A 26084-nucleotide genomic window follows, 5' to 3' on the forward strand; every position below is an offset into this window, starting at 1 on the left:
TGCTTCGTTTATCCGTGATGTGACGCCTCCTGGCCACGCCCATCATTTACATTTAATTTATTTTATATATATATATATATATATATATATATATATATATATATATATATATATATATATATTTTACCATCGCTTGTCAATAAATTAGCCTATTATTGCATGAGATTGGTATTGTCATATGAATATTAAAATCATCACATTAATGACATTTTTATTTACACAATTAATGTAGGCCTAAATTGAAAATAATTCTCAGAATAAAAAATATAAAGTAGGCTAGGTAGGTTACTCTCCTAAAATTGACAGGTTGCCGGTTTTTTTTTTAGATTTTTGGACATCGACATAACAGTGAATCACGACTATGATTCAACAGTCGAATAGTAAGTCGACACACTGAAACACTGTAAATAATAGACCTACACACAATAAGGGCAGTCGATTTTATTGCATAAAAAACACTTTATGAAAACATTCGTCAACATGTAACACACAACGATTTAAAAGGGCTTAACTAGTAATATTATGTTTTAAATTAACATTGGATATGTGAGCGATGTGTGCCTCATCAAGCAGGAAAGCCAAAGGTCGTGTGTTTGGTATACTTACTCAACCCGACTCGTCCATTCACCTTCCCCGTTGTTTTTCCTCCAATCAAATCTAAAGAAAGGTAACAATATTTATTTTAATAATATTTAATATTGCTTTAACAAAAAGTAGTATCTGTGAACGTCTTTTCAGCTAACAAAGCAAGCAAACAAACAGATAAAATAATTGATTAAAGGGCACATGTTGATTATGATTCATACTAACGTGAAAATGGCTGAACAAGACACCGTCTAATCTTTGGGTGGGATTGTCGCTTTCGGAATCGCTGGCCATGGCCTGCGAATTGAGATGGTGTGTTTTGGGGGGAAGTAGAGAACAAAGTTAGATTAGTCATAAAAAAAAAATCAATGATTGAACAGTCATACACTAAACGTAAGCATGCCATTACACGTGATGCATCGTTTAAGTGCGTCAATATGTTACGGGTCGACGCGTCTGGATGTCATCCAAACAAAAACGCGATCTAATGTTACTACCACTCCGTTTGCTATTGACACCAATGAGCGAAGCATCACGACAACAAGTGTGGTAGGGTTTATGCGGACAAAACCATCCCGGGTTGATTAGCCATTCCATGCAGTAAACACATACGAATAAAGGGAAGAAAAGCCCGTGTTTTAACATATTATTTGGGCCACGGTGTTTGCTCGACGGGACGTGCTACAGTAGCCTTACTAAATATGATGTAACCTTTGGGAAAAGATCTACTGACACCTAGCGGCAGGACTAGGTATATGATAGTATTCTGAACAAATAACGCGCTACAATGTTTGACCTTTAAGTCAAGAAACAGTCAAATCCAAGTAAGGGGGAGTCGTATCTAAGGAATCAACCTTTGTATCATTTTCAACTAACGGGGTAAAAAACAATGGGGTTTGTATAAAATCGAATACATTTCGATGTGTATTAAACATGTATTAAACACTTTTACAATTATGGCTAAAGCTTTGTTTTTAAGTATTTGTGTCAAATCATTTTAAGATAAATATAGGGAAATTGTGAATGAAAGTTTAGCAATTAAAACCTTATAGTTTTAAAATGAGAAAGATTTAGATACATACTGTATATAGCAAATACGGAAACTAATTATTTTTTTACTTTTAAATCAATTTAGAATTTGGATTTGAATGTTGATGTTCAGTTCAGAATTCCCACTTGGAGACGTCAGAAAATCTAGTTTGCAAGGGTGTTACACATTTAACTGGCCTTGCAATTACACTACAATAAGAATTAAAGCAGTACAAGCCCTTTAGATTATATAGCATTGGATAAACTATTGAGAATTGGGAAGGAGTGTTCAAAAAAGGTCTTTATTAATTGAATGCATTGCTAATGGTTGCCATACTAAAATGTTAAGAGGGGCAACAAAGTCAGTTCCATTCAATTGTTTTAATATGTTTAAAATAAGAGTGGACAATTAAAGACTGAACAATTTAATCAAATTTGGCACTTTTTAGTCTGTTTCTCTGCTCAAATGGAGAAAACATTTTTGTTGGAATAAACAAGCAAGCACTCGGCTATTAGTTTCTTTCGTGAGGAACCAAAAATACAGAATTGTTCCCAACCAAACTGAAAATACAGCAGAATGAATGAATCTGAGGGGATAGGAGATAATTTATACCATCCAACAAGCATTCACACCTAATTACAAACTCTACGGCGCAATGAAAGATAATATGCTGCTCTAAACGGTTGGAGTCCCTCGGGATGGAGGCAGAACACTTGACGTCCAAACTAGAATACGCAACTACCACTGTGCTGAAGTTGATTCAATCATTGTGACTTGAAGAGTAGTTTGACCTTGTCGCTCTCCCAAGTCCTGGTGAAATTGCACGATTTTGTAATGAGCAGAAGCATTAAGTTAACGGGCACAATAATATACGGCTCCTTACTTGATACTTTGTAATTTCACATGATATTTCAGTTTATTTAAACTAGAACAACATTCATTGAATTAAAATGTTGCAATCATGACAGATTTTGAGCATGATCAACTGACGAGGACATTTAAATCTAATCTAATTTTTAAAAGATTGAAGCGAATAGCAAGTTTCAAAGAACAGGAAGTATACATTTGGATAGCAGTCTTATCAAATACTCATTAACACCTCCTGTTTCGATATGTGATGGTTTATGATTTCAGGCAGTGGAATGAGGGCAGATGAATAAGAAAACAGTCTTTTTAAAGTCAGAGTTTTATTAAGTCAGGACAGATAAAATGTTGCTGGAGAAGAATCTTCGTCGTCTTCCAAAATGAACTTCGTATCTTCTCCGTCCGTTGTTAAAGACAGCAAATCCTCCCAAAGACCAATTTCTCTCCCTTTAAATTAAGCTGCAGAACCATCATTTGAGCTTCTGGACTATACGCAAGTCTGCCGCCATATTTAAATCATCGCAGTAACAAGGAAAGCGTCACTTCAAAACACAACATTTGGTGCTGCAACACTTACAAAATCTACTTCCCTGTCTGAACAAACGTGCATTACAGTAAAGAGGACCAGAATATCTAAAATAACTCTTCGCGACAACATTGAAACAAGGTTGAGTTTTAAAGCGGTGAAGGCTATGGGTTGAAACGAGCCGTTGAAGACGTTTTCACAGAGAAACAGTAGAACAATAACTAGATTTTCTGTCAACCTCACGAGAAAAGAACTTGGTCGAATTCAACTGAAATAATGTTGTTGTTTTTAAATAACTAATGTTTCCTTGAGTCCATGCACAGTAGCATGCCATGCAGCTCTTGTGGACTTTGTCAAGACAGAGCTCCTTTATGAACTCTAATATAAAAGGATATTAGAATAGAAACAATACAACTTAACAAAAAATAGTGAATTTTAGATAGCCACCTCTTATATTCTTTTATCTTCTGTCTTCTTCCGTCAGCTTGGCAGCATCCTCTCACAACCTCCACTTCCGTTGGCTTCCCTCTGGCCTCCTGTTCCCTCAGGCTTCCTCTCCTCATCCCCGGCTCTTCGCCCGGCTCTCCGCTCGGCTCTCCGCTCGGCTCTCCGCTCGGCTCTCCGCTCGGCTCTCCGCTCCGGACTCACCCGATAACCCATTTGCTTTAGTTTTCCCCGATTGTCTTTCTGAGCCCAGCCCAGCCCAGCCCCGTCCAGCCTCCCTTCTGGGTCATGTCTGGGCTCCACGGCCCGCTGCCGTCGTCTTCCATCAACGTGCACATAGAGCTTCGGTGCTGCCGGCCCCGTTAGTAGCGGGGTGGGAGGAAAGGTCTTTTCGGGGGGAAACCGAGACCCCCGGGGCCGCCGGGCCCCCCGCCTCTTGGACCCGGACGTTTGCCTCTAAGCCACGGATCGGGCCCGCCGTGGAAGGGAGGGACGGGCGGCCCTGGGTGCCAGGGCCCCCTCGGCCGAGGGTGGTGTCCTGGGTGGAGCATGGGGCGGAGGGGGGGTCGCGGGCCAGGGTGGCGCATTTCAGAATGGGGGGGCGGCGGCGGCCTCCTCTGGTGCGAGAGGGGAGGGGACCCATGGGGGTGAAAGTCATAGGGGAAGCCCTCGGACGGGGAGAGCGCCCCCCTGGGGTACCCATGGGGCGGGCTGTCCTCTCGGAAGTAGGGATCCTCCGGGCGGAAGTAAGGCTCCCGGGGCGGCCGGAAGGGGGGCCCTTCGTCCCCGTAAGGGGGAGCGGCGGGGCGATAGGGGCCCTCGCGGTAGTGCCCGAGGTCGTCCTGGTAGCGCGGGTCGTCCGGGTGAGCCAGGTCCTCGGGGCGACGGTAGTGGTCGTCACGGCGATCGTAAAGGGGGTCGTCGAGGCCGAAGACGGACTTGTGCTGGTGGTCGTGGACCACCATCCCGCTGATGATGCTGCCCGCCTGGGGCCTCGGAGCGCCCTCCATCTCCGGGGCGAGGGCGGGACGACGCTCGCCGGCGGCTGCGGCGTGGGGCTCGTCGAAGCCCGCGGGCGGCGGGGGTAGCCTGGGCACCGGCGGGAGGTTACTGTTGTAAAACTCGGAGGGGGGTCCGGGACCCTGTGGAGCAGCCACGCTGTGTGGCTCCTGATGGGGGTCCTGGCGGTAGTGGTACCGTCCCGGTGGCTCTTCACCGGTCCCTGGTGCGACCACGCCCCGGCCCCTGGTACTCTCGTACCAGCCCCTGTGTCCGTCGTCCCGGAAGCCCTCCCCGGGTGGGCCGCCGCCGCCAGTGCCCGGGCCGCCCCCCAGGAGCGGCAGGCGGGACCCCTGCTCTGTAGTAAAGGCTTGGTAGTGTCCAGCGGGGGCCGCCGCCCCAGGGAGAGCCATCTCCTGGCCGGCGGCTCGGTACGGCTGGTAGCCCTGGCCGTTGTGGGGCTCCCCTTGATGCTGCTGCATGCGGGGGGGCTGCTGTGGGGGGTCACCGGGCGCACGCGAGGTGTTGTTCTGGTAAGTGCCAGGCAACGAGATGTCCCCCGCCGCTTGGGCAGACAGTTTTGTACCCTGCGGCGGCGGCGGCTCCGAGGCGAACTTCTGCGCTGCCTGGTTGTCCATGACCTCATCCTGAGTAGGCGTGCCCCCGCCCTCGTCCCGGACGGGGGTCCCGTCGCGGGTGTCTGTTCCGGCCCCGGGGCTGAGGTTGTGGCTGCCCGCCGCCGCCGCCGTCTTCGCGGCGTCGCCGCCGAAGCTCAGGTTGAAAGCGCTGAAGCCCGGGTTGCCCTGCAGGAAGCTGTGGATCTTGGACTCCAGGCTGTCGGAGGCCACCGCCGTCCCCGCCGCCCCCGCTGCCGGCTCGGGCTCCGGGGCCAGGTCCATGTCCCGGTGAAGGGCCTGCACCAGGGCTGAGGCTGCACGGGCGGCTGCGGGGGCCGCACTGGGGGCCGGCAGGGCCCCACGGGGGGGAACGGGGACTTCAGGCCGAGGGGCGGCCCTCTGCCTCGCCGCAAAGGCTGATGGAGGAGGTGTGGAGGGCAGAGAGGGAGGAGGGTTGCCCATGGCTTGAGGTGGTGCTACTGCTGCTGTTGTTGTTGTTGTTGGTGGTGGTGTAGTCAGGGTGGAGGGGGGAGGGTGGGAGGGTGGAGCTTTGCTTTGCTGAGAGTCAGCGGGGACTTTGTGAGCCGGCCTGTTTAGCATAGAGGTCAGGCCTGACGGGGCGAGGAGAAAAGGGAATAATGATATTTGAAATAAGAAAACTATGAGAAAACTAGCATCTGAGGCCAGGAAATCTGATATGGTCATAAAGCGGGACAATAATGGAAGAAACTGAAGGCCACAAGATTTGCATAAAATATCTGGACATTGAAAAAATATAACAATAGTATTTTGAATTCAGATGTTCCCATCCATTCTGGATGGCATCTCTGACAATTCATAGTCATGTGGATTAGGAAATAAAGCATGCAGTCTATTTACTAATGCGATACAATAAGCCGGGTAAATTGTATCCGGTCACAACGCTTGCTTAAAGACGAAGAAGAACCGGGCAATGAATAGTCCATCACACAATGTTGATACGACACCAATATATGGCCCAGCTCCGAGGTCTATGTAGGGAGGAACTACAAGTCACTCTACATGTTTAGAAATGGCTCAAGCTTATTCAATATATCGATATCCCTCCTACACAGAGACAGTAGGGGTGCAATAAAATGTTTCAAAATGTATTTATTGACCGTCTTATGTTCGGCATTGTGTGTTTACAATATGCTCAGTTGATATAACTTTATCCAATATAAAACGACATCGTCTTATCTACACTCCATATGTACTGAATAGAGAATGGCTTCTAGCAGGAAACATTAAGTATCTAGAATAAAATTGTGACCCCAAGAATCAAACATATTGAATCTTGAGGCACGACACCCCGCCCCCCCCCGTACTACTCAGTAGCCTCTGTTAGGTGTGTTCTCACCCTGCAAGCCACCTCCTTGACCTTGGACTTTGGTCAGAGCACTTAGGAGTCCTTCGGGGGTCACGGCCCCCTTGGACAGGCGGTTCCCCAGAGAGGCTGATGGGGCTGGAGGGGTGGGGGCCGGGGGTGGGGAGGTGGGGCTGTCCAATGCTGGCCCTGAGGAGAGAAACAGGGGGGGGGGGGGAGTCGAGGCGTGGTCCAATGACACCACTTTGGTGGTGTCATTGGACACAACCGATCTGCATGTACACAACCGATCTGCCACTTAAAAGTATGCGTCAATTGTTACGTTTTCTTTCTGTATACATCGGCTATGCATGTAAACTCCTAGCAAGGACGCCAAACATAGATGTGCCCTTGATGCTTGCATGCGCACCCACTCTTTCGAGTACGAGCCATAGCTTCTCCCAAAGTCATTACTAAATCCCCGGTAATAGAGGAAGCCTCCCAGCTAATGCTCTGAATCAGCAAGTGCACTCCGGTGCACTTGCTGTACAGGCTAATCAAGTCTGAGCACCAATATATGCTTTACAATTGGATAATCATAGCCAATTACAGTCCTCGTATATCTATTTATGGACAACATGGCGGCTAGCACTCACCTGTGGTCTTTGAAGCGGAGGTCAGGCTGTTGAGGAGGGCACCTATCCTACTCAGGTCCACGGCCGGCACGCTGGCTGGGGCCGGAGCCACAGAGGGTGGGGTCGGGACGACCGGTGGCACCGTGGCTGTCGACGGCGGATGACCGTTAGCTGCCACGGGATTGGCTACTTGGATGGGCGGGGAGGGGCACGTGACTTGCTCCTCCACTGCAGGCGGCAGTGGTTAAAACATAGGAGATGGTTATACATAGGGGTCACTTGGAATCAAAACGCTACAGTTAGCCTCTTGCTAAGCTACAAAGCGCGAGTCCCTGGTGAAAGGGTGGCTTGGGGCCTACAGGAAATACTTTTTTATCACTACTTTGAATAGAGAGTATCTCTGTCCTCAGATATTACTTCCATAAATATGTTTGATTGTTCTTCAAACACTAAGGTGTCCACTAAAAAAGAAAAATATTGTTCAAATGTCTTTAGTAAGAATAACCCCTTGGGATGTACATATGAACGCTTCCAATTGCATTCCACAGTCAGCCTGGCCACCTCAAGTCAAAGCACACCTCGGGGGTCCTTGTGAGTGGCTGTTGGGCACAGCCCCGGCTGGCTTCCCCCACGCCCTCCGCCTCTACCGCCGTCTTACCTATGATGCCGCCGCCCTCCGTCTCGTCGTCCGACAGCTCCATGTCCTCCACGTCGCGGTTGTCGTCCTCGCCGACCGCGGGGAGGACGGGCGGCGGGGAGCCCCCGGGGGAGGAGAAGGGGCTGGGGGCCGGGCGCTCCGCCTCGTCGTCCATGGCCGAGCCGTCCAGGTCGGGGTCCGGGTGGGACAGGTCCATCATGCCCCGGAAGGGGGACTCGGAGCCGGTGGGCGAGGGGGCGTCGGCGGAGGGCGACGGGATGGGAGACTCGTCCAGGTCGGGCAGCGTGCTCTTCAGGGCGTCCAGCTTGCGCTTGAGGTGGGACACCCGGTTGGCGAAGGTCTGGTACGCCTTGAGAGGTGAGAGGTCAGAAGACGGTAGTTAACTTAGTGGACAAAGAACTTGTTCTTGTAGCCAGTTTTGGGCTAGTCCTATGCACTGCATAGTACTGTGAGCCGCCCTTGTTGTAATGTCTTCGACATATTTTTGCCTTATATTCTTTTGCAAGCAGGCCATCTTTTTGCAAATTATGTGGTTGGAGGATAAATATTTACAATTATCTCCAAGGGTGGAGTACTTAAAACACACACACACACACACACACACACACACACACACACACACACACACACACACACACACACACACACACACACACACACACACACACACACACACACACACACACACACACACACACACGTTTAGCTTTAAAACAAGGACTGATAGTGGACTTGAAGCCATTAAACTCATTGTGCTATGGCCAGTCATTGCATTACAGAACATTAAGGATCCGTTAGTCAAATGGCCTCATCAATGTTAGAGCACCCAATAACATGAAATGGTCACTACAGCAACCATGGGTGATGTTTGGTGTGTACACTCGCCTAGACAAAGAACATTGTTTTAATTTGATTTCGGTTTCTGAATAGTTCAAGGGACCAACCCAAAGTACTGTGGGGGTGCTTATTCAGGTCACTTACATTGGCTACAATCTTGACCTCCTGATACTGCATTTCATAGAAGATGTCTGCGTTGCCCAGGGCTTCCAGTAATCCGGAGCCTCCCTTGCTCTCTTCCTCCAGGAACCTGACAAAGTCCTGCAGCTTGGTGCTTCCCTCCTCAAAGTCCCGGGAGAACCGCTTTCCTCCGGCCTTGTCTGCGGAAATCAAACGTAGGTTTAGGTTTCTCTTTCTTCTGACAAATGTACTTGTTGTACGTCGCTTTGGATAAAAGCGTCCGGCTAAATGTAGGTTTAGGTTATTATGGAGATGAAGTGGGATAAGGCTAGTGGGATGAAGCCAATGGGATACACTGGGATACACTGGGATACACTGGGAGTACCTTTTAGCTTTCTGAGTGCGGCCGAGCTGCAGACGTCGACCCTCATGGCGGCCAGCTGCTTCTCCCTCAGCTCCACCTCCTCCACGGAGCTCTTGTAGGTGGACAGCCGCTCCACCAGCGCCGCAGGCTGGAGGAGACCGGGGGGGAGACACACTCCATGATTACACATTGTGGAAAGATCCGGCCACAATAAGAGGGTCATTGGCACGTCCAAATAGGAGACACTTTGTGTTTCAAATGCGGCTTTTGCATTACCCGTGAAAATACTGTAAAACCAAATTCTTAGATGTTTTTCAAAATGAAGCATCTTAGTAGTAATACGTAGTACAGTATATTGTATTGGATCAGCTATTGAAAGGCACCCTTTCCAGGCTCCAAGCCAAAATCTCTTGTCCTTAAACAAGCAGTGTGGCGTTTAATATGAATGGATGGCTCAGAGAGTATATTCAGCACACCCCATGCCACCCTTTATATCACACCACCAGCTTTAAGGGCTCGGAGCTGCACTCAAGAGCCTGAATTATTGTTCTGCGTCAAATTGACCTTGAACGGCGAGGCAAACTGGGTAGCCGTCAGCACCATTTATAGACAGAACGGCGGGGGTCAAGGGTCATAGTGCCACAGGCTCTACCCGCGGCCTGGTTAAACAAGGCTTTCCCTTTGTTGTTCAAATTTGACCTACTCTTCTACAATTCATTATAACATGCAGACTTAGTTGACTTAATCCACTCACTGTTTTCTACTATTACTGTTGGAGATGGCATCCATTACTTGTACCTCTAAAGAAAATACGATATGGTATTATAATATATTATTAATGGCAGAGTACCATTGGCAAGGTTCAGACAGGGGTTAAAGGTTCACTGCTCACCACAAACTCTGCAACAATCTTGGATTGTAGGGCAGCTTTGGAGTCAGATGGAGCTGCAAGAAAAGGAATTACATTTTTGAAAATGAAAAGCAATAACATATACAATGCATCTCTGGAGTTATTCCGCATTTGGAAACATATGCAAGCTAGTGATACCAGATAAGTAAGTAAAAGAACACTCCACTCGTGTCCCGTTATTGGAAAATAATGTACGACGGGGCTGGCGATGTGGCAAAGGAAAAGCAGAGGCATCTTTTCATAATACATTATTCAAAATAATATATTTAATACGCTGAAATGTAAATACTCTTCTACCGCGATTTGAGCGTAATGTTTTTGCGTTTGACCGGGGTTTTTAATTTAAGATTTGTAACGCAACGTCCCAAGGCAGAGGGGTCCCGTTATTGATAAATAAACCATGCTATATAACCATGCTGTGTTATAATTTCCAATTTGGGGCACGAAAAAATTCAAACGGATCGCATAAACAGTACATCACTTTACCGAATCACTTAAAAATCTCACGCTGTCAATAGTGTTTGGTTTGGCATGCCATTCCACTTTTCACAAGTCCTATTTTCTGGATGGGGCCTGTTAAAAACACAGTGAGAGTGCTTGGGAAGTCACTTCGTCAGCACAACACAACAAGCGACGGCGTACTTTTGTTCTCCGCCGGCGTGTCGGGGGGAGACTCCTCCTTCACCTCCTCTTTGAGGTAGCCCTTCAGCTCGCCGATCAGCGCGCCCGTGTAGATGTTCCTCTCCTCCCAGATGGTCAGGATCCTCTCCACGGACCGGATCACCTTGGGGTTACCGTCGTTACTGCAGGGGAGGGAGCGGGAGATTAACACAGAGCGACAACACCAACGTTCACTATTAACATTCGGCAATTTGGGCGGGGAATACTCGAGCATGATGAGAAAACACCTGGTGCACTACTATTGAAATAGCCCCGTTCACTCGACTCAGACGAAAAAATCTACATTATCCACCCACACAAAACTGTTAAACGTGGGCAAACGTGTGGGTTCAAGCCCTGTATGACCAGAGGTTGGAGGACTCAAAAGGTTTGAGCGAGCCGGACTCGAGCCCTGCTCCGGAGCTGGGTGCGGCGTGTCGGACCACTCACTTGACCATGAGGAATGCGTCGGGAAGCATCTCGGCAAAGGCCGTTCGGTACACAATGGCGTTTTTCCTCTTGCAGTTCTGGATGATGTCGTTAGCCAGGTACACCAGGTTGAGCCGGTGGGCTGCATCAGCTGTGGGACGCAAGATACAAAACTAAGTGGGAGCAACGACTTCTAATGCACGACTGCATTATAATGAATTGACAACTACATTACATTTGGCTTTAGTGATATTTCTTAGAGAGAGTAACAAATCCCCGTCCGTCCAAAGATCTGTCTGCAAACATGAGGCCAGTAAAGAGATCAATATTTTTCATTTTCATAGCACAAGATGTAACTGGATTCAGCTTTTACCAGTAAAACAAAAACAACTGTTAATAGAAAGACACTTACACTCTGTACTATCTACAGTTCGACAGTTGGTAACCAAATCCTATCACGTGTCAGCACGCTCAAACAGGCCAACATTAACAAATAATATCCTTCCTCTCCCTAAAGGTTCAACATAAATGTGTAACTGCTGGCTGCTATTGTTTTACCAGTGGAGGAAGTGTGCTATACCAAATGCAGGCTCCAACATAACACACATTTTTAAGAGACCGCGTGCTATGGTAAAAAATTGTTATGTTTGGCAAAAAAAAGACATGATTAGCAAAATTATTTCCTTTAGCGAACAATAAAACCAAAGGACCATATGAGATTAACCACATGGCTTGGTAATATGGATGATTATATATATATTTATACTTTTTTTAAATTATCATTTCTGTAGGGAGAATGCTTAATTGTCTCTGCTGAAAAGAGGCACATTTGTATGTAATTATGTCATTTAAAACCCATTTATTGCGAGCATTCATTTGGGCAGAACAATGTTTGATATAACTACAACCCCAACTAATGATGGAAAAGATGGCATAATACTACATTGAATTGTGTGTGACTAAACAATACTATTAAGGGCCGCTGACTACTTTAATTAATATTTCAAATCAAAGAAAATATTCAAACTATATGCAACAAATTGGGTCAGACAAATAACAGTGTGAAATCGCATAAAGACAGAGGTTCATACACAGTTCATAGACAACACATCCAGGAAACACACACTGACATACACGTTTCCATTTCACGTAATCCGATTTGTTATTTTCCACTAACCCTCTTATTGGCTAAAAGTCACCCTTGAGTATGCCTATCCACAAAATACATTGAGCAATATTAGGGACACCTGGATTGACAAGGAAGGAATTATATTAAAATTGGGTAAAACAATTTGTAGTCGCTTTTCAGTCATCAACCATTGAAGACAAACAACCATAAGGGTCCTCTTTGGGCCATCTTTGTGTTTGATTTCTGGGAGCAAGCCTTTCACTTTGGCTCCTAGAGCCCCCTTTTCTGCAAACCTTAGGGCCTACAACGCTACACAATTTTTTCTAGCTTAAATAGCCAGCATTTAAGTGTTGATCTGCACTAAACAATGAATTGAGCGGCAAGATGCAATAATACAATATCAGCAATACAAGGCTTTGTAATATAATATTAATAGCCCGGTAAAAAGGCGCTGCTCTTGCGTTCTCCGTCTGATAATCCGATTTGTAACAAGACTTTTGTGGTTTATAATAAATACACCTTACTTAGTATGTTTGTTACTTAGTAAGTTCTAAGTAGGCCAATACTGTTTCAAGACCAAATGCTGGTCGGAAAAACATGAAACAAATAAACCTGCCGTTAGAGGCAATGAGCAGGAGTGCATTATCAAGACTAGATTTATAGTATTCACAAGAGGAGAGTGGCAAAACCATTCTGAGAGCTTCCGAAGTGACAAAGACACATTTAACGCAACAAGAAGAATGAAGCTCAATAAATGCAACAGATCACTAATATTCATGTTACAACCAAAATACATATCAATCCATGGACTGAACCAAACCTATCCAGAATATAACTGAAGCAGACACAGAACTGCCCTATCCATTCATCATCTTATTTCCCTGTAGAAACGGTATCGCTACAAAAGGAACAAGCACACCAACAGCCTATAAACCAACCTCTTATGTAAATAGAATTGTATAAAAGCATTCACCACGTACAGCACATAAACACAAACACACTCAAAGTCCCATTAAAAGCTCAAATCTAAGAAGGTAACCTATTTCAATTATATTTCATTATAGCTATTAGGGATGTCTGTAGCCATAGCGTTACATTAAATATACAAGCTAGTCATCTTAAAGCTCCTGCTCACTGTTCGAAAGCTCCCCTTTTCCTGCTGATTTTAAGCAGTGACTTAATTACAATGTTCTATATAAACACTAAAACTTAGATTATTATTGCATTAAATTTTAAAAAAGACAACCAAGCAACATTGTGAACCTAACAGCGTGACCGACGGCCTGAGGGAATCACCTTGTTGATCCCGGTGAAGTGCAGTGTTATAATCAACAGAAGTTATTCCTGAATATTGCCACATCTACCACAATGAATACTTGCATAGAAGGCTGTAGTCCAATGAAGGCTTCAATGAGGGTGAATGTGATGGCAGCATAACATCATACTAAAACATTGTCAAATGGTTATGACATTTTAGGAGTGCTGCAAAAGTATATCTAAAGAGAATACTAGCCTAATATTAATAGGAGTGGTTATACGCATTATTTTGACAATTCCAAAAATATCCCACAGCATTGTCAGGTTAATTAATATAGGCTAGAGGTTGTATTCACTAATTTACAGACAAATGGGATGCGAAAAACACTCATTAAAACACAGTGCTGTTGTTATCTCACCCTGTTAGTGGTAGACACTCAGAATCTTTCATTTATTTAAAAGACAAGCTTTCCCCTGATTACTGTGGTAAAATATTAATTTGAAAGGTGAGACCATCAGCTTTCACTGAGTTTGTGTTACAGGAAACACGTCTAAATTGGCCACAAAACATTTGCAAGACAGGGATCATGGTCAAATGTCAACACACCCGTACAAAGCAAGCATTTGATAATAGACTTGTTTATAATAAACTGAAACATCACCTCAGACACTAACACATGCTGATGCGATTAAGACATACCAAAATGGAGTGATGGGGATTTTAAGAGCTTCACTTCAAATGAACTCAAATAAGTTGTATCCAACATGAAAAAACAATTATATTATATTTTAATGGAAGATAAATAAGATCAGAAAATGTGATTCAGATCCGGAAGATAATATTTAGGTTAACAACCATGGACGGCCAAAAGACATCGCTAGTCTCATATAATAAGCACTGGAAAATAACATGACACCTTATCTTAGACACAAATACAGAAGATAAATCCATAAACTAGTGATTAAGAATACTAGAAGAATACGTCCAGTTTTGAAACAAAGCATTCAGTAATAATTTGCTTCATGAATAACCCTGACAAAAAATATGATCGTCATAATTAAGAAGCAGGTCTATCAAGCAATAGTCCGTTGATCAATATCACGACATGTCAAATTAGAGTTCGAGAAGTTGGACTTCAGCTATCGGGGCAGGGTGGGATTGAGGGGAAATGCATACTAACAATTGTAATTAAAGTCAAACTTTACGAAACAGATCAGTCTAGTTAGTTATTATCAGACTCTTCTGATCAGCTTCTGAGCTTGACTAACTAGCTGGTTACTTCCAGGCTGTCTTCCGATCAGCTTCTGAGCCTGACGAGGTAGCTGGTTACTACCAGGCTGTCTTCTGAGCAGCATCTGAGCCTGGCGAGCTAGCTAGCCAATACCAAACAAGCCGTTATAGCATGATCAATATTGGACCAAACACAAGATCATTCTCAATATATTACAAATAGTAAAATAGTAAGGAGAACACTATTTGCATAATTATCCAATATCTGTCTTGCCTATAAAATACTTAATAGTGAAAGCAAGCATGGCTAACCAGTTCGAGATGAGTTAAGCAACTTACATTTCCTTAACCATTTCATCCAATATTTCACTATCATGTTGTGAAACTTCTTGTTTTCGATGCACCATGTCGATAGTCCTTGTATTGAGTCCATCGTATTCGAAACGGTTTGAAACTTCTTGTCTAGTTTGGACTCTAGAGAGCCGCCAGAAGCGCCCGATCCTGCAGCCATTTCTGGAGGAGCTAGCGCTGCTTACGACCATCACCACACAGCTAGCCGTAGCCGATGCTACATGCTAGTTCGGCTAGCCGACACGACTAATGCCGCTCGGGGAAACGTTCTCGTTTGGTATGGTAGTTAACGTATTGTACTTTCGGCCTTGATAAAAAGGAAACTTATCCACCGTGCAAAAAATCAATATTTCGTTAGAATTTGCATTCAACAGCTAGAGCTAAAAGTTGTAGTAGCGGTGTGACATTGTGAGTTGGTCTCGTACATCCATTGGTCTGATTAACCAGGGTATGTTTACTCGTCTGTTGCTCGTGGAGTCGCTTCCGCAAATACAGCGCCATTTTCGCGCCACCCAGTACATGTGCATCTTTTGGTTTTTAGCGCCCCCACCTGGTAGACTATTCCAAATTAATTGTCGTGTAGGTTATCGTTTTTCAATGTAGGTTCAGAGTTCAGATGGCAGTAAATTTACCAAAGATGTCATAATGAAACTGCAGGTATAGGTATTCACCGGTTTTTACAATTTTCTAAATGGCCTAATGCAAAAGGTGATCTCTTCACATTATTACAAAAACCTAATTTGAGGGACAATTTTGATCTTTCAGTTGTTCGTAGCAGGACTCAAATAAAGCTAAGGTGAATTGGCAATCATTAACTATCTTAAAAATTAAAAATAATAAATATTTTGAAATCTGATAATTTAGCCACTTCCCTGTTATTAACGTAATTCCACCTGAAATAGTTTGATAAAAAATGTCATATTGACTAGAATATTATAAAACCTAGATGCAATGAGGATGTTGAGTTCATGTCAATAGAGAAAGAAAATCTCACTAATAGTACAATTGTAGAAACAGAGAACACATTGGTTTATTGTCTTCCACATATAATTCTTATTTTGAGATGCTACATTAAACCCATTTGAAATAAATAGGGCAATCAACTATGTATTTCAATGTTGTAAATGACAAAACAAGAATATCAAACCCACAGTGTCAAAAGAGCATGAGTAAAAATAAAAACACTAGAATAAATAAGTGCAGTCAAGAACCAAACAAAATTCTGATTGCACAATCACCAGGCTACAAGCCATTTGAACATTGCTTTCAAGTTGTATTTATTTTGAGTAAATCTTAAAAGAATACCTAGATGATTGGTCATTGGCATTAGTTAATATCTCCTCGTAATCATCCAAAGTGCGAGTACAATTTTTAATATCATATTTTAGCCGGCATTTTATGCCTGTAAATTGTCTGTGCAATATTGTTTTTAATAGCTACAATTGTGGCTATTTCCATTGTGTCACTTTTTATCCAAGGCTTAATGCCTGTTTACACTACAGATTGATGTAGCTAGAAATGTTGGATTTGTGCAAGTCCTAATTTATAAGTAGGACTGATACATTGGAAGATCCTTTACTTCAGTTTAAGGACAGGCCTACATGTCTGCCTTTCCAAAAATCATGAATAGTTCTCAGAGTCTGTTCTTTGATACGACAAAATCGAAAATAGAGCACTGATTGGGAAGATGCATCAAACATTGGATTATCAAAACCGTTATCTTTTAAACCCATAAAATACATGTATGAATACACATTTGTATTATGAACTGACATATGAAAAGGAAATTGCAGAAAGAACAATAGGCAAATGAAGGTTTTCTTAGTGCAATGTCCGTAGTGTCCATATTCCTCCCACGATTGAGTGTTAAAATAAGCAGCAGTTCTCCCTTGCAACGCCTTGGCAAGGTCTCATGTCGCTAACGACTCCACTGCTAGATGGGAAGTGATGTCATTCGGGGCCCGCCCTGTTTACACGTTGTCTGGCATGCTCAGGCCTCAACTGTCTGGCAGCCTTACACCTATAAACCGGGAGCAGCTAAGGTGAGTCAGCCGTGGGAATGGCAGAGCTTGACGAGACAGAGCCATCTTGTGTAGCCGGGTTGCTACGCAGGGAGGGAGGTGGGGAGTTCTGAAGTCTTCTCCATGTTCTGTTTTCCCTCCTGCTAGACGAATGTCGCCGGTCGACAATGTCCAAGAGTTCGCATGCTGGAAGCCCAGATTTGATTTCCTCCTTTACCCTCTTTTGTGAAGATGTCCCTGGTAGGCGCGTCGAGATAACATTGTTTGAAGTCACTGTGTGGCAGCAGTCAACCAGATCTCCGCTCTGATGACGCTTGGCTTGCTGATGTTGTGGCCAGATGGTGTCAGAGGGGTCAGGGTTCAACCAGCTCATCTTTCGCTTCTAGTGGGAGAAATAATAAAATGAAGATGGACAATTAGGAGAAGGCAGTGGCACACACACCAATGTGATCAACTCATAACCATACACAGTGCAAGTGGATTACTGAGGCTTAGGAGATGAGTAATGTGGGCTGGGGAATGGTACTGTCTTGAGATTTTTAAAGATTCAGTCAAAGGCTTGCCTTGACTGGGATATGCAACTGGTTCTGGCGCCAGCGTGAAGGGCCCAGCACGACGCGCTCATTGGTGGGTGTGATGGAAGACTGAGGCTTTATCTGAGGGAACCACATTCGGAGCAAGATCTCAACCTGGACAATGGTCTGGAGGTACTTTTCACTGTGGGCAAAAACAAAACAGAGGGAAATTAATTATGGATAATTAGCTGCAATAAAAAAAAAGCGCAACTTTAAAGCATTATTGCCAGACGTTTTCATTAAAATATTTTCATTGTTTACCCCATGTCAGGCTTCTGCAGGATTCCTAAAATCCTCTGCAATCTATCAATGGCAACGCTCTGCTGGAAGCCTGTTAGACCTGATAGCAGACAAAGGGACTTTGATTAGAACATGTTGAAAATGAATAGATCGAAATAACAAATTTACAACACGCAGGGCTTTCCCTCAATCCACAGTACGAGCTTGTTATCATGTGAAGGATTACCTTTCTCGAATCGTCCCCTTTTCAGCCCATTCAGTAGTTCAATCAGCGGTCTGACAAATTTCTGCAAATCAGCACACTGTCGGGAAAGAGAAGGAGAGAATGCACATTAAAACCAAGCCATGACTCAATGCCGTATCGGCTTCAAGTCAATGTTCAAAGCTTTAGCATGCAGGGTTTACGGGCATTATGTAAGCGGCATGCTCACTTTCTGAGCGAACGCTGTGTCCCCCGGTGAGACCGAGGAGGAGCCCAGTGTGACAGCTCCGGGGGAGGGGCCCTTGGCGGGCAGTGAAGCCTCGACGGGACATGACTTGCGGCACTGCTTGTCGGAGGGGTGGCCCGGGAAGGGGAAGCCTACCACGGAGGCCCCTGTACCGCGACCGGCCAAGTAGAGCACACTTCCTCCTCTGCTCTCCCCTTCACCCTCGGAGGAGAGGAGGTCCGCCTCGTCCTCCGTGTGTTCGCTCTCGCTGAGGAGAAGACTTGGGGTGGAGGAGAGTGAGTCGTAAGACGGCCATTTGGACGACGTGCTCAGCGAGTTCATCCCTCAAACCTTGAAAGAAGAGATGGGACGAGGAGTTAAAAACAATTCTCTATTTGTAATTATATCACCAAAGGGAAATATAGGGAGCATAGCATAGAGAACATCAACATTGACATTTCAACCTACTGCTAAAACATCACATTACAGAATGCTGAACACCACATTCCACCACCGTTTTTTTTTCCAGTTATCTACATACGACCCCCGCCCACATATATTACGACAATGAAAAAAAACCTACACAGAACTGTATTAACATCTGGCTACACTTACAGCATACCAGTCCAGAACACAATCTTTAAACAGAAAGAAGTGTGTTCAACTCCGTTTTAACACTAAGTAACTAACACTACTATAAGACCTCCAGAAATAAGTCGGAAATAGGAAAAGAGAAACAACCACAGGAGATGTATTCTTAAAACCCTATGTTATTTTGATTGGATATAAATTAATCTTACAGTAGGCAAATACTGTTTTATGGAAAAACATTATGGGTGTCGTCCTCCCAATGTGTTGATCACATAGTCTAGTTTATCACATTCGATACTGTGTTACTATAAAAAAAAGAAAAGTCATATCAGCAAAACGTGTCCCGGTGTTTTTGTTACTATATAATTACTTTAACTTTGCTACTGTAAATTAGGTTATGGTATATCAAAATATAATAATATGTTAGAAATATACATTATAACAAAGCATAAAAATAATCATTTGGAAACATTTTGACCATGAGCTTTTCCGTTATATCTGTTAACGCAGTTAACCAGAACAAAGGTAATTACAAAAAATTCACTCAAATAATAACGACTATTATGGTTAAGGAACAACACAATGACAAACATTAAGCTCTCACCTCAAGTAGGAGTGGATATAACGTAGACAGGAACGCAAATAACGAAATGACGTTAGCAAATTGTTGCAGATAGTTACAATGTGGAGTGAAGACAGCCTTTCCCAACGGTAATTTGGCGTGTATGTTCTATGTAGCCTGTGATGTTGTCTTGTTGGCTCCCTTTCCCTCCCTTTCTGTCGGCTTTGGATACCCCTTACTTTGTCAGTCCAAGCCTTGGTCAGGAAAACATGTGAAAAAGTGACACTTCTCCACGGGCATTACACGTGCTGAATCTAGCCATGCAATTGGCTGCCGTAAATAAGAGTAGCCTCCCATTTGCTCCAAGTTGCACCATTCAGCGACATTCGTAGCGCTGATTGGTTAGTAAAAGTAGATTTCTGACCCAGCCCCCGCACGTGTTGATCGTGTGGTGCGCTGGTGTACACATGGTGAACAAAAGACACGCGGCATTATTTTGTCGTGTTGATTTGCACAGTGTAAGCTACTCATATCGTCATTTAGAAACGAACTCTGCGAAAGTACAAAATATACCAATAAATACAAAAAAAGATGAGACCAGATAAAATGCATACATTGAGTTTAATGCACTTGATCATTTAAACTGCCATACACTTATTTGGGGTTTAATAGATAGAGAGATACGATACTTAATTGTAATTCATCCCAAAGGGACCTTCAAGTGTTACAGCAGCATTTCACATAAATAGCCAAGAACAAACATAACTTGTTAAAAGTAGACACGTTAAATAGTAGGTAGTAGGTAAAAAGTCAGAATATAGAATAACAAAATATATATAAGTAAAATAATTACTTTACTAGATTAAAAAACATTTAATATCAAATGTGCATTGCCACTCAGAGGGGGACTTCCCTCTCCCGCACAGAGGAGAGTCATAGGTGGCTATTTTGGTGGGCAGGAATTACCTCCTGTAACGGTCCTTACTAGCTAGGCTGAATGGTCGCTGACGGAAGACACTGTTGTCTGACTAGTTATGTTGATCATCTTGTGCAACGTCGTCTCTCGGCCTTTGTTTCGACATAAATACAACCCCACGCAAATGCAGCTTTATTTGTTGACCTATATTTCTTTAGAAATACAAGCATATTTTCAACAAAAAGGTAGGCTACATTTTAGCATAAAATGTAGACCTATGTCCTTGTAGTTGAGTATTGGACTGAGTATTGGATGGGTTCATGATGACCCCTTTGTAACATGCAGACCTACTTTAGCGATTGTTGTTTATCCCATCGCGTTCAAATATTGTCTATCCACCGTTCTGTTCTCATGATCCGTATAATGCCAATTAAACATTATTTCAACACATTAGCTATAGTAAAATCACCCAACGCATCAGGCATGAAGTGAATATAAAAATAGATTGCAAATCAACTGAACACTTGGGTATCACTCTTCCTGCATGTTGAACCAATAGTTTTAGAACAAACATTATTTCTGTATCTTAACTTTTATCCAGAAAACATGTACATTCATCTTCGTATTGAATACAAAATTAGTTTGCATTAATAAAGTTTTTTTTTTAAATAGTTTGCATTGTTGGAGGCTGGCCCTCAGATTGTCAATCAACAGTCTACGCTCTACTACTCCACTTTGCAGTTCCAACAGTAAAATTGTCATCACAAAAAATGGCCTACATACAGATGCTCACCAATTGGTCAATGAATGGGCTTCAGGACAGCAATAATGAAAACGTACATAATTTTTTTATTTTTATTTACAGTTATTGTTTGGCAAAACCAGCCACATTGATGAAAACAAAACTAAAAAGGGATCCTACCTAAGAAGCAGTTGTACGACTGAGTTCATGCAATTTTATGTTTGCTAAACATGATACAAATCTGGAGATGAAATAGTCAAAATCAATAATCAGAGTGTAGCAATATAGATTGAAACATATTCGAGGCACTGCCAATTATTTAAATAACATGGACAATTCTGTCAAAAAGATGCACATATTTCCTTTTACATCTGGAGTATACATCAGTCAATGAATTGCAGGACCCAATCTAGTTATATTCCTCAAAGTTCACAAGGAATTCATCACTTTCGTTTTTCTTCGTTTAACCACCTGGTCCCGCAATCCTAGCGTTTCCTTTGATTTAACATCCCACCCAGGCATCGTCTCTGTACGTCCTGGAGACGAAGGCTATCTTTCTGGCCATGTCGGAGTTGTAGATACGCTTGCAGTTCTCAAAGTTTTTCCTCTGTCGCTCTCGGCATGGCTTCTCAAAGTAGCGTTTCCGCTTCACAGCCTCAATGACGCCATCATGAGCCAGGACTCTTGAGAATGGAGACAAATATAAATTAAGAATGGCATATCGAAAAAATTAAGCTGAAAGATTAAATAATGGACATTGCTCACGCCAAAGTGGACAAAACTTAAAGAAAGACGGAATATGTGCTGTTTGTTGTTTAGCTAAAAAAAAAAAAAGTACCACCTCAAATGACTGTCCAGGTGAGATCTGTGTTGCAAGTAAACCCCTTTTATCTTTGTCCATGGACCACTGCTTGTGGTTCAATCAAATTACATTTGTGTAAGCTACGGCAAATTACATTTGTGTAAACTAAGGTTATAGAACTGAAAACATTGAGATTTGGTATTCCATACACAAGCAACATATTAGGTAATATCTACCGCAAACTAGTTAAAATCGTAAGTGTTTCAATTAAATGTAAGGACCAATCACTTTACTAGTTTCGCCTCTACCAACGCTCCCTCTGTAAAAAGGGTGTGTGTTTTTGATGATATTGTGTTATAGAAGACGATACCAAAGCAGTTTTAAGCCACTGTGCCCTTAATTGAAGGATTCTGTTCATTTCCTATCTCCCCAGTTCATGATTATTCCAATAAACAATCATTCAATTATATGAATAAACCCAACATCTAGGGCATTAATTACGTTGCACAGCTGAGGTTACTTTGACATTGAACCGGAGCGGAAGTTAGCAAGCGGTTCATAAGAATATGTACAGAACTACAATTGTCTTCATGGTATAGAAAAAAATACAAACTATAATAAATCAATATTCATATTTCCACCTGTTTAAAGTCTTGTACGCGGCATCGACATTGCCTTCTTGAACCATTACTGTACGTGCAACGAAGCGGAGGTGGTTTGCCATGTTCAGTCGGTAGTGTTCCCATAAAACGGACCGGGCAGAAACAGACTCGTTCTTCTTCGTCGTTAATTTGCGGATGAAAAATAGTTTAGAGGTGCATATATCGCCCCCTAATGCACTGGAGTGTAAAGTCACATCCTACATATTATAGATCAGTGGTTCTCTAACTTTTTATACCGCGTTCCACCTCAGAAAGCATTTTTCTTCAAGTAGGCCTACCACCATCATGACCAATGTTATAAAATATAAAAACAATACTGTAACGTAGGCCTGCGGCCCTATTCAGCTGTGCACAGCTAACGCATGAGGTACATTTAACAATTGTATACCAACAACCTTTTTTTGAAAAAGCATTAAAACTAATGAGAGGGCTGCGTGTTCGGTTGTAAGATGGCGTTTAGGATGCGATGCTTTCATTTCTATGAACATCACCATATACTTACCACCAGCCAGCTGTGCTTTGTCACAGTTTTTTACAGTTCTACTCAAAATATGGTTCTCCTGTCTGCATTTCTATTCTAAATAGGCCTAGTTCGTTTGGAGCCACGATCGTAGTGTTTTTGAACCATTTATATTTGTAGCTCTTATATCTTGCCGTCAGTTTAGCTTGTAATCGTGGATTTCTACGAAACAAATATTATTATATATTGAAATAAAAAGGAAAGGCAAAACTAATTTTAGGGTTATAAACCATGTGAGAGATCTATAGAGCTGCAAGCTGCAACATGTCCCGGAAGCGAATTTCTGAATTTTAGAATACTGACCCCAAAAAGCCAAACTGCAAAACAGCAGCCAGACAGCCGACTCCCTGCCAGAGGCCCCCTGTCCCTCCACAGCAGCGCCAGCACCCCTGAGGGGGAGAGTTCAGAGCAGCTATGTAGCGGAGAAAAAGACTGCAGCAATGCGAACCCCCTCCGGTTGCCACCTGCGGTAACACTCTGTTGGTGAAGAGCCCTGCCAACCAACAGAGTTTTACTTCCCAGCCAGGCGCTCTGGAAATGAAAACGTATTATTTGGTTATTACGTTAAGTTCAACTTCTCTATTGTTATGTTATTATAATAAGTCAAATTCCTAAGCTTTGACCCCTCAGTCATAGCAGCAAAAGCATAGTAGGCTAGTGTGCGTTTTATAGTTAAGTTCATGTGCCTTGTTCTGTTGCTACCCGTATAGCGTAGCTGTGACTCTCTGTCAATAATTAAGTCTTCTGATTAGAAATAAACCTGCATTCCGTGTGTGATCTGTCCATAGCTGAGTATGGTACTCATCTGCTTCGACATAAAGCATGTTGTGGTTCAACAGGTCTGTTGTAGTGTAAAACAATCTAAAACTGGTGTAAAATGTTGCTGGCCATATTAATACGAAAACCGGGGATGCGCCGCGGCGCAGCAGGTGGAGGTTGTCTGCCGAGAGCTGGAGACCATAGAGGGAGGCGATTGGAGAAAGCATCAGGAGCAGGATACCGACCTTCGGCCGGTATTGCAGTGGGTGGAGGCGCAGCGAAAACCACCGTGGGAAGGGGTGGCCGCCCTCTCCAGAGTTGTCAAGGGACTGTCGGCCAAGTTTGGGATCCTGCGCCTCTGCCAGGGCGTGCTGCAGCAGGCCTGGAAGGAGCCGGCCATGGGCGAAGAGAGGTGGCAGGTCTTGGTCCCCAAGGGCCTACAGGGGGCAGTGCTCGAGGTCATGCATGGAGCCGCAGGGCCGGGGCACTTAGGGGTTGCTAAGACACTCGGACGCCTACGCCAGGGTTTTAACTGGTGCCGGTCCCGGAGGGATGTCGAGGACTTTTGCCAGCGGTGTGACCCCTGCACCGCACGAAAGGGCCCCACCGGGCGCTCACATGCTCCCCTTCAGCAGTTTCTGGTGGGCGCACCTATGGAGAGGGTGGCGGTAGATGTAGTGGGGCCGCTGCCCCGCTCGGACCGAGGCTCTCAAAGCCATGCGTCGGCCCACCTATTTGCCCAGGAGCAGCAGCAGAGGGCAGGGGGGAGACAGAAAAGCAACTACGATGTAAAAAAGCGAAGGCCGGCATTTCCAGGCAGGAGAGCTAGTTTGGGCGTTCAATCCCCAAAGGGAGACGGGGAGATGCCCTAAACTGGACAGTCCTTGGGTGGGTCCCTGTCGAGTTCTGGAGAGGCTGGGTGAGGTGGTGTATTGGTTACACTTACCACCTAAAGGAAGAAGGGTGGCACTGCACAGAGACAGACTGGCATCGTACCGAGGGGGTGCCGCCCCACTGGCCTAGGGGGGTCCAGCGACTCCTCGCTGCCGCCCTGCCTCCCCACAGCCCACCCCCCCGGCTACACCGGCGGGGCCTCGGTCTGTCGCCCTTCCCCCAGCTACCGGGGGTCACCAGCCCTCCCCTGTATCCGATACCCTTTGCCCCCCGTCCCCCCTTCCCCTCCAAGGGGCTGAAAACCCCATACCCTTTACACCGGAGTCCTGGGGCCGGTTGCACCAACTGGTCTTAACTAAGCCTTGTCGTAACTGCTAAGTAGGTCTTAGTTAAGACCTGGCGTTAGAATGGAACTAACGCCGGTTGGAGCAACGTGACTTACGCCTGGCCTTAACTACGCCCGGTCTTAGCCAAGCGCGGCCATGTGAATGTCCCATGGAATGCGCATATCACCGCGTTGCTAGGATACCACGTGACAACAGCTATTTACTATTTTACTTGACATGCTGTTGAACACCGAAATAAATAATTCATTCGTTCATTCATTGTCATTCATCAATTGTGTTAATGCCTAACAATAAAACACTGCAAACGAATGTAATTAAAAAAAATATTGGTAATGTCTGGTTTACAACGAGCAGGCATTTAGACGTGAATGGTTATTTTTGACAGAAGCAATGCATTGAACATCATCAAATGACAAGGAGCTAAATTGAGTTGTTTTGAGACTTTAGGAGAGATCTGTTTAATGTGTCGGCCTATATAAAACATATAAACATAATTAAAACAACATTCACAACTGATTATAAGTTGAGAACGGACTAATCGGCCAGCGATATCCCGACAGGCGGTCGATCTGAACACTGATCATATTGCCAGCTGTGTTTTGAAATGCCCGGTTTGCATTGAAGCGAAGCGCATGAGCAGTTGCAAGGATGGTGGTAGCGCTGCATTGGATTGGATGTAATTGCTATAGAAACAGCCTGGAATTTCAACTCTACGCCTGCCGGACGTTTTCACGCCGATCTGGTAGCGTTCGCAGCGATCCACACAAACGCACAACCGTAGGTGAAGGCTTTTACTTTGAAAACGTTGCGAGATAACACACAAAGGCTGTTCAGAGTAGAGGCGCACGAAGATTTTGTGTGACGGCTGGTTTAACCGCGGATGGACGAATGACGGCTCACTTGACCGCAGTCCCCTGACCAGGCGTAGGATTTACGCCTAGTCTTAGTGAAAAGAACGCCAAGCCCAGTTGGTGCAACCGGCGTAACGGTTAGGTTGGACTTAGAACGCCAAGTTACGACAAGGTCAAGGCGCGTAGTTAAGACAAGGCTTACGC

At 44.4% G+C, this 26084-nt stretch overlaps 3 protein-coding genes across 5 annotated transcripts; all 3 read right to left on the bottom strand.

Annotated features, from left to right (window-relative positions):
* Positions 1-421: 421 nt before the first annotated feature.
* On the bottom strand, positions 422-15444 carry rprd2a (regulation of nuclear pre-mRNA domain containing 2a). Of its 3 annotated transcripts, XR_003974515.1 has the most exons (13): positions 14959-15443; positions 11024-11153; positions 10556-10716; positions 9896-9948; positions 9025-9151; positions 8664-8839; positions 7683-8031; positions 7046-7252; positions 6444-6599; positions 3645-5676; positions 3453-3608; positions 811-882; positions 422-657 (listed from the first exon to the last, which is right to left on the bottom strand). XR_003974515.1 is itself a non-coding variant. In XM_030346788.1 (10 exons), the coding sequence occupies exons 1-10, from the start codon at positions 15128-15130 to the stop codon at positions 3812-3814; spliced, it is 3396 nt and encodes a 1131-aa protein (XP_030202648.1). In that variant the 5' UTR covers positions 15131-15444; the 3' UTR covers positions 2784-3811. The 3 variants fall into 3 exon arrangements, 1 of the variants encoding a protein (XP_030202648.1); XR_003974514.1 differs by having other exon boundaries at positions 3453-5676; positions 14959-15444; XM_030346788.1 differs by lacking the exons at positions 422-657; positions 811-882 and having other exon boundaries at positions 2784-5676; positions 14959-15444.
* Positions 15445-15970: 526 nt separating this feature from the next.
* ciarta (circadian associated repressor of transcription a) lies at positions 15971-19665 on the bottom strand. The gene is made up of 6 exons (XM_030346800.1): positions 19430-19665; positions 18238-18585; positions 18033-18108; positions 17828-17906; positions 17555-17708; positions 15971-17373 (listed from the first exon to the last, which is right to left on the bottom strand). The coding sequence occupies exons 2-6, from the start codon at positions 18574-18576 to the stop codon at positions 17008-17010; spliced, it is 1014 nt and encodes a 337-aa protein (XP_030202660.1). The 5' UTR covers positions 18577-18585; positions 19430-19665; the 3' UTR covers positions 15971-17007.
* A 1479-nt stretch (positions 19666-21144) lies between these two features.
* On the bottom strand, positions 21145-22652 carry mrps21 (mitochondrial ribosomal protein S21). The gene is made up of 2 exons (XM_030346804.1): positions 22489-22652; positions 21145-21728 (listed from the first exon to the last, which is right to left on the bottom strand). Exons 1-2 carry the CDS (start codon positions 22569-22571, stop codon positions 21548-21550), a joined length of 264 nt encoding a protein of 87 aa, XP_030202664.1. The 5' UTR covers positions 22572-22652; the 3' UTR covers positions 21145-21547.
* Between the last annotated feature and the right edge of the window lie 3432 nt (positions 22653-26084).

The sequence above is a fragment of the Gadus morhua genome, chromosome 22, assembly GCF_902167405.1.
Source record: "Gadus morhua chromosome 22, gadMor3.0, whole genome shotgun sequence".
In the NCBI taxonomy this organism is placed as follows: Eukaryota; Metazoa; Chordata; class Actinopteri; order Gadiformes; family Gadidae; genus Gadus; species Gadus morhua.

Bases quoted from the DNA above. Each gene is read 5' to 3' on its own strand.
- rprd2a (XM_030346788.1), bottom strand. From the start codon at position 15,130: ATGGCTGCAGGATCGGGCGCTTCTGGCGGCTCTCTAGAGTCCAAACTA. The intron at 11,154-14,958 runs GTAAGTTGCTTA...TGCGTCCCACAG, and splicing joins GATGAAATGGTTAAGGAAAT to CTGATGCAGCCCACCGGCTC. The intron at 7,253-7,682 runs GTAAGACGGCGG...TGCCGCCTGCAG, and splicing joins GGAGGGCGGCGGCATCATAG to TGGAGGAGCAAGTCACGTGC.
- mrps21 (XM_030346804.1), bottom strand. From the start codon at position 22,571: ATGGCAAACCACCTCCGCTTCGTTGCACGTACAGTAATGGTTCAAGAA. The intron at 21,729-22,488 runs GTGGAAATATGA...TCCATTCTCAAG, and splicing joins GCGTACAAGACTTTAAACAG to AGTCCTGGCTCATGATGGCG.
- ciarta (XM_030346800.1), bottom strand. From the start codon at position 18,576: ATGAACTCGCTGAGCACGTCGTCCAAATGGCCGTCTTACGACTCACTC. The intron at 17,907-18,032 runs GTAATCCTTCAC...GTCTGCTATCAG, and splicing joins AAGGGGACGATTCGAGAAAG to GTCTAACAGGCTTCCAGCAG. The intron at 17,374-17,554 runs GCAAGCCTTTGA...TTCTCCCACTAG, and splicing joins AGTTGCATATCCCAGTCAAG to AAGCGAAAGATGAGCTGGTT.